We start from the raw sequence: 8123 nt of genomic DNA, 5'->3' as shown, positions 1-8123 counted from the left end.
TGCTTATTTCGCTTTCTTTGAGCGAATTTTTTTCAAAATCTTGAACCTATTGTGGGTGAGGTAGAAAGAAGAAATTGTCCGATATCTACCACCTTAATAACAGATCTCGTATAGATGGAAATATTGAGACGTACAAAGTCTAATTAGAATTGGATGTTAATTTCGTGATTTATGGATATCCAAAATGTTGACCCTTTGTGGGGGAGATACCAAAGGTAATGGGCCGATATATCCCATCTTCACAGCAGATCTTATGTTAGTAGAAATAATGGGACGTGTGAAATATTAAGGGAACCGGATGCTTATTTCGGATTTTATGATCGGTCTGGTTATTTAACATTTTGACACTTTGTGAGGAAGGACCAGAAGGAGTGGACCGATGTACTCGATCTTCACACCAGACCTTGGATTAATATAAGTATTGTGATGTGTATAATTTGAAGACAATCGGAAATTTATATCACATCTTATAAGAGAGATAATTATTCAAAATGTTGAACCTTTGGGGGCAAGGTACACTGTGAGTTAAAAAAAATCTGCATCAAAGTTACACGCCATAATTTTTACATTTTTTTTAATTTTATTGAATGGAAGCAAAAAATGTTGGAAATAGCATCAAATTTTAGATTATGTTTAGATTTGTTCGAATTGGTTACCTTTGGCACGAATGATGGCCTTCAAACGGCCAATGAAACCGTCACACGATGTCCGAATGTTGCTCTGCGGTATTTTGGTCCATTCCCGGCGAAGCGCTTGCTTGAGGTGATCGACACTTTGGTATTTTTTAGTTCCAACCTTGCTTTCCAAAATACTCCAGATACAATAGTCCAACGGATTGGTATCCGGAGATTTTGGTGGCCATTGTGCGCTGGAAATGAAGCGAGGAACCGCATTTTGTAACCATTCTTGGGTGGCGCGTGCTGAGTGCGATGGTGCTGAGTCCTGTTGAAATGTTCACGGTCTGCGGTCAAATGTTTGCGTGCCCAAGGCTTTAATAACCCTGCAGAATATTTTCGCGATAATATTCGGCATTTATTCTGATGCCACGCTCGATAATATGAGCGGCTGTTAAGGCGGCCCACACCGTCACCATGGCCGGCGCTTGAGTTCTGGTGGTCAACCAAAGGTGCTCATTTTTAGTTGACCTCTTTGGCAAGTAAACACGATCATTTTGTTTGTTTAAAATCTACTGGATACGGAATGTTTTCTCATCGGAGAAAACCAAATTCGGCCAAGCCAATCAACTCTTTAGCCCTTTTGAGTATATTTTCTATCTGCTGCGATGTAAGTTCTTTCACTTTTTGGAATTTCAATGCCTTTACCCTGAGCTCATTTTTCAATATTTGCCGAATGGAATATTGCGATATGTTATTCTCACGAGCCATTTTTCGGCCACTGTGGCGCGGGTTTCGATCAAGTCGCTTCTTTTCTTTCCGTCCACTTCCTTGACGTCGGGCTACGCTACTAGTATCACGGTAACGAGCGATGGTACGAGACACAAAAGATTTATTCCCATTTAAATGCTGGAGCCACGTGTGGTTTTCCAGTCAATTTTGAAGAATTCATACTATCACGTCACAATCACATCCATCACAAATAATTTTTTTTCTGGAAAATTCTCACCAAAATGCTTTTGTACGCTTGTAAACAATATAATGAGCTGTCACTGGAATAATTTTAACAGCTGTCGGACAAGTGGCTTACAAATGACAGCAGTCTGAATTCGGTTGCAGTTTTTTCATCTCATCCTGTATATGCCCTCTCTTGCCATATGGCCGAGGTTATAAACAACTCTAAGGGAACAGTTTTGTCGATACTGAACGCTCCCATAATTCTTGTTTTATCGATAACAATTCTGTCATCGCAAAAATCCACGCGTTCATTCTGCCTTACTCTATATGTATTCCATCACGAAATAAAAAAATAAAACACAGATTTGTAACATTTTATGTATTTTTGATTTATTTTCTTTATGTTTTGTTGTTCTTCGTCTAAATACTTTTTCTGTTAAGTTTATATAATAAGTTGAAACTAAATTAACAAAGATATGGGAGATAAGAGATTAGATATAAAAAAAGAACAATATGATATAGCTGTGCAGATTGGAACGTGGTAATGGGTAATGAAATTTGGATTTGGGATAGGAAAATAAGGATGGGATTGTTGGACCAGCATGGTGTTTATAATGAAAGAAGTGTGTAACAAAATATTGACTACAGCAGTATCACTGAAGTTTTGACTGAACATACCCCACAGATAGACTGTTCTCTGTTATTTTGCACTTTTTGTTGCTCTCTCTTTCTCTTGTTAATTTTAAATAAAGCAATACCCTTGTCACTAGCACAAAAATGAATATAGCAAAAATAGCAACAATCACACAACGGAGAGAGAAAGAGAGATGGGAACTTTAAAAGAAAAATAAATTGAGAGTGAAAACCAGTATTGTAATAAGAAGAAGCATCAGTGCAAGAAAAAAGGTAGTGTTTGCTTAGAAGAACTTGATTGCAAATTTGTCATTCTATTATTGCATTCAAAAGGAGAAGTTCTTTGGAATACCAATCAGGAAGTTATTGAATCAATAAATTTAAATTGATCTTTAATTTTGAAAAACATATATGGGCAAGTGGAGGATAAGTACAAAACTAATATTACTCGAGGAATAATATTGCTGATTGTTGGATTATTGCTCGTGGAGGATATTCAATTTTTAAATGGAGCCAATATATGTAGTTGTTGTAAAACACTGCCCGTGGATCATGGCTGTTAACATTTGATGGATAGCAGTGTCATTTATATATTTTGGGGAATATTGTTTGTGGAGCAAGTATTAATAACAATTGAGAAACGATGAATTATTCCTACATTAGAGAAAGGCAGTGTTCGTTGGCGCATCACGGGTAAGAATTTTTAGTAGCTTATCAACAACAAAGAAAGAAGTCTGCGACAACCAAAGATGTCAAATTTCAATTCTTCCAAAGGGAATTATTTTATAGCAGAAGGGTTGATTAGGGATTGTGCATCCTTGGTGTTCAGCCTTAGTAAAGTTGGAGAAAGGCCCCCAACAAAGCTAAAACATTATTTGTGGAGCAAGTATTAATAACAATTGGGAAGTGATCAATTTTCCCTACATTAGAAGAATGCAGTGTTCGTTGGCGCATCACGGGTAAGAAGTTTTAGTTGCTTATTAACAACAGAGAAAGAAGTCTGCGACAGCCAAAGACGGCAAATTTTAGCTCTTTCAAAAGGGAATTACTTGATGGACCTGGGATTGTGCATCCGTGGTGATCCGACTGAGTAAAGTTGGGGAATGGACCCATCAAAGCTAATACATTTTTTGTGGAGCAAGTATTTATAAAAATTGGGATATGATTAATTATCCCTACGTTAGAGAAATGTAGTGTTCGTTGGCGCATCACGGGTAAGAAGTCTGAGCTCCTTATTAAGAACAGAGAAAGAAGTCTGCGACAGCCAAAGATGGTAAATTTTAATTCTTCCAAAGGGAATTAATTGATGGACCAGGAATTGTGCATCCTTGGTGTTCAGCCTTAGTAAAGTTGGGGAAAGGTCCCGAACAAAGCTGATACATTGTTTGTGGAGCAAGTATGTGGTGGTCCGACTTAGTAAAGTTGCTGAATGGCTTCAACAAACCTAATACATTGTTGAGCAAGTATTAATAACAATTGGGAAACGATCAATTATCCCTACATTAGGTAGATGTAGTGTTCGTTGGTGCATCATGGGTAAGAAGTTTTAGATGCTTATTAACAACAAAGAAAGAAGTCCGCGACAGGCAAAGACGGTAAGTTTTTATCCTTCCAAAGGGAATTAATTGATGGCAGAATGGTTGATTTGGGATTATGTATTCGTGGTGGTCAGCCTTAAGCAGCCCATCCACAGACGAATTTGTTCGACGAACATGTGTTGTTTACATCGTTGGTGTTAGTGAATTTTTTGTTGGTGTTAGTGAATTTTGTGTTCGACGTTTTGTTCGCCAAAAATTAAAACGTTTCAATCTTTTTTGTGTTCGCACGAACATTTGACACAGTGGATGGCAGTGTTCGACGAACATCAGTTGAAAAATATTTTTTTAGAGTGAAGACGTGCTTAAAATGTCACAACAATTTTTATTGGAATTTATTAATTGCCTGGAAAATGAACCAGCATTGTGGCAAACAAAAAGCGACATATATAAAAATAAAAATGCCAGAAACAAATCGTGGGAAGTTTTATTAAATAAATATAAAAATGTGGATGAACATGCATCCATTGAAACTGTGAAGAAAAAAGTGAATTCGTTGCGCGCATCATATAGACGGGAACTGCACAAAATTAAAAGGAGCGAAAAGTCTGGAGCTGGAACAGACGACGTATACAAACCCAGCATATGGTATTTCGATCAGCTGAATTTTCTTCAAGATCAGGAGACTTCAGTTGACGGAATAAACACATTTGACGACAGCTTTGAAATTGAAATAGTAAGTATATTTAGAATAAAAACAATTGTTTATAAACATATATTTATTAGCAAAGTTTGAAGTATACATATAGAAAAATATAAAATATTAAATGCGGTCATTTTGCCAAGGTACTGCTCCAATTGTGTTGAAGTATTCGCGAAAATGTTCGCGAATTTCTTTGGCATCATCAGTATAATTACTGCCTTTCAACGGCTTCAAATCGTCCATTTGCTGGTCAGACATTTTGTCGGGATCTGCTGCTCCACGCAAATAAACTCGGGCATTCTCCTTGGACAAATAATTGTGTAAATAGCAGCAACATAAAACAATTACAGAAGCCTTTTCTGGCTGCAAGGATATAGTATTTAGAAGGATCCTAAATCTGCTGCTTATAATTCCAAAAGCGTTTTCTACTATACGCCTAGCTCTTGAAAGGCGGTAGTTAAAAATGAGATGCTCTTTTTCCAGCTTTTGGCGGCTGTAGGGCTTCATTAAATTCGATGAGAGGGGAAAGGCGTCGTCCCCTACTAACACATATGGTAGTTCATATGACGCATTTTTAATTTGCCGCGGTTTGGGTATACGTAGGGATTGCTCATCGTAGCGCCTTTTGTACTCCGATTGGGCAAATACTCCAGCATCTGATGCTCTTCCATTTGCTCCGACTTCCACACAAATAAATTCGTAATTTGCGTTAACTACAGCCAACAGTACAATGCTGAACGTTTTCTTGTAATTAAAATAATACGAGCCTGACGTTTTTGGCTTTTTGATGTGCACATGCTTTCCATCAATGGCCCCTATGCAGTTAATAAAATTCCATTGATTTTCAAATTCATTCGCAATATCTTTCCATTCATCCTCATTAGTAGGCATCTAAAAAAATAAAATAATAAATACATTATTACATTATTATATTTTCTTTTTCTTTTAATATTTTGTAGCCAAAGACCACTAAACGCAAACGTGACGAAGGAGCTCAGTTTCTGCAAAAAGCAGTAGAGCACTTGGACAATGTAAAGAATATAAAAACAAAAGACAACGCTGACATTTTCGCTGAAGGATGGGCTGCGATGTTCAGGCAGCTGACAAAAGAGCAACAGCTTTTTGCAAAAAAAGGAATTGATGAGCTCCTAATGCAAGGCAGTATGAATATGCTAACATATTCATCTGTGTCAAGCATTGAAAACTTCCAGAATAATATTAATTGTCATGCGCCAGTGCCGGTTTATCCCCGACAAATTATTCGAGTCAGCACTCCCCTAACAAGTGACTCCACCAGTACATCTTCCTTTATGTCGCACTACTCTGTAGATGATAATTCAACACGCCCAGTATTGATCACACAAAATAACAACGTGGCAGCATCTTCGTATAATGATTTATTCAACAGCGATGAATATGTATAAGGATTATTAATATTAGACTTAAATGAAATTAATATTTAAATAAAACATTTTTATTCTTACTTTTATATACGGCTTAAGTATTTTAATTATTACGCCACATGTTTCGAAAACTATGCGTCCAAGACTCTGGGGAGAAATTCCAGTTAAAAATTTTAAATCTTCGTAGCTTTGGCCACTTGCCAAAAAGCGCAAAGTCGCTGAAAGCCTTTCATTTGCACTTATTGCTTCTCTCATTGTAGTATCCTGCCGATGAATTTCTGGAGCTACCAAATTTAATAGAGCTGCATATGTTTCAGCGTCCATTCTAAGAAAATTCTTTAAATCCAACCGAGAACTTTCTTTCAGTTCCTTTAAGAGTTTTGTATGTGTGAACTTTTGGCGCTTTGCATACCATTGTTTCATCCATATGCTGTGTTTTCTTTTTTTAACTTCCTCCTTATTTTTTTTTTTCCTCCAAACAAACATGTATTGCCATCAAGGCAATGACTGTGTCGCGGTCGATCTCTGATGACATGTTTACTCGATGAAAATTGTTTACAAATGATGTTCGCGAGCATGTTCGCACTCGTTGGTGGGCAAATGAAATTTTTGTTCGACGAACAGTTCGTCGAACAAATTCGTCTGTGGATGGGCTGCTTTAGTAAAGTTGCGGAATGGCTTCAACAAACCTAATACATTGTTGAGCAAGTATTAATAACAATTGGGAAACGATCAATTACCCCCACATTAGAGAGATGTAGTGTTCTTTGAAAAACTAGGAATTGTATTTGAATTATTAATATTAAAAATTAAATTGATATGGAACAATAACGAAAATTCTTTATTAAGGAATCTTTGGTTAGATTAAGAAAGGAATCTAGGGATGGGATGGATGGGAGGAGTAGGGGTTCGGATATTTGGGAATAGAAATGCTTGTTTTTAGTTTATGCTGGTCCAAATGGGAATGGTTTTGGATTGGAAAATGATGAAATGAAGGGGGAGGATTATAAAGTGCCTTAATGCAATTGCAACTTAAACCGACTTATAAACAATACATATAGAAAAAAAGTGGAAATATGAAATGTGTTTGTTGTAGGAAAAAAAAAAAAAAAAACGCTTAAAACTAAAATTTGAAAATATAACCCTGATTTGTTTGTTTTCGTTTCGCTGATTGTTCAAAGAAATATTAGAAAAATAAAAACAATTACAACTAAGAACTATAACTACAATTAATATCACTTAAAAGTATTTACTTTAATTTTGTAGCAAAAAAATAAAATGTTTGGCATCCAGGGTAATAAGAAAGCCTATTCTTAGAGAATAAAATACTTTCTTTTAGAGAGAGAGGATTAAAATTTAAGTCTTCCAGTGATTCCAGGTGATTGCATTTTTGGGTTTCATTAGAAGACAAAAATGATTTCAATATCTCTCTTTGCCTTACAAGGACTTCGTCTTGAGCACACTTTCGATCTCTTTCATCAAACATTTTGTTTTAAACTTTTTGTCTTTTGATTTTGCCTAACTACAACTAATACTAGAAAATATACGAAAAAACGCTTCTTTAAACTAGGTACAAAAGTAAAATACAGTGGGACAAAACGTAACATAAGTACATCAATTTTCTTCCCATTAGTTTATGGGAGATATATTTGTAACCTATCTCTCTCTGTAGGATATGGGTACATCAAAGATAATTTAAATCCAATATTTTCAAAAATCCCTTTTTTTGTCCCACTGTATTCTTTCAAAAGAAGTACAGAAATACAAATGCCAAATTTCTTTTTTTAAATAAATTAAAAGCATTCAGGAAATTGAAAAAACAAAGATGGGAATACTTAATAAGCTAAGACCTCTTAGGTTTTACTAGACTAAATTTTTTTGTTGTTGTGACTGTCTTCGGCGGGCTAGCAAGCAAGCGTGCACATGTTGAAAACAATCAGCCACCCTTATATCTATCTAATATGTCTGCAGGGCCAAACTATCGCCTTACAACACTCTTTCACCCAGTGAGGGTGAACGTTTTATTAACAATGTTCCGGCTTTTGTGAGCGCTGCAGGCTCCTTAAATGTCGATGAGATATCTGTTATACTGGTGACAGCTGTTGCAGGACTTGCTGTTGCTGATAATTTTTTGTATACATTCAACAACGATTTCTGGGCAATACCATGTGGTGAAGCATCGGGCACCAGACGTCTGAGTAAACCACCCACACAACCCCATGGGAAGGTCCTAGAAAGGGAAATAGAATTTTAGGTTTTTGATTTTTTTTTAAATAAT

General features: G+C 36.2%; 2 protein-coding genes across 2 annotated transcripts in view; one reads left to right on the top strand and one right to left on the bottom strand.

Annotated features, from left to right (window-relative positions):
• Nucleotides 1-2947: 2947 nt before the first annotated feature.
• LOC101891872 (uncharacterized) lies at nucleotides 2948-5935 on the top strand. The gene is made up of 2 exons (XM_011294152.3): nucleotides 2948-4475; nucleotides 5402-5935. The coding sequence occupies exons 1-2, from the start codon at nucleotides 4110-4112 to the stop codon at nucleotides 5864-5866; spliced, it is 831 nt and encodes a 276-aa protein (XP_011292454.2). The 5' UTR covers nucleotides 2948-4109; the 3' UTR covers nucleotides 5867-5935.
• The window catches only part of LOC131806324 (estradiol 17-beta-dehydrogenase 11-like), an 86952-nt gene continuing 83313 nt past the window's right edge, over nucleotides 4485-8123 (bottom strand). The window contains exons 8-9 of the mRNA XM_059130298.1: nucleotides 5927-8075; nucleotides 4485-5333 (exon numbers count right to left, since the gene is read on the bottom strand). Of these exons, the coding sequence (XP_058986281.1) occupies nucleotides 7832-8075 (244 nt within the window). The 3' untranslated portion in view covers nucleotides 4485-5333; nucleotides 5927-7831. The remainder of the gene's footprint in view (nucleotides 5334-5926; nucleotides 8076-8123) is intronic.

This window comes from Musca domestica, unplaced genomic scaffold (genome assembly GCF_030504385.1).
Source record: "Musca domestica strain aabys unplaced genomic scaffold, Musca_domestica.polishedcontigs.V.1.1 72, whole genome shotgun sequence".
Classification (NCBI taxonomy): Eukaryota; Metazoa; Arthropoda; class Insecta; order Diptera; family Muscidae; genus Musca; species Musca domestica.
This window is presented reverse-complemented; position numbering and strand designations above follow the sequence as displayed.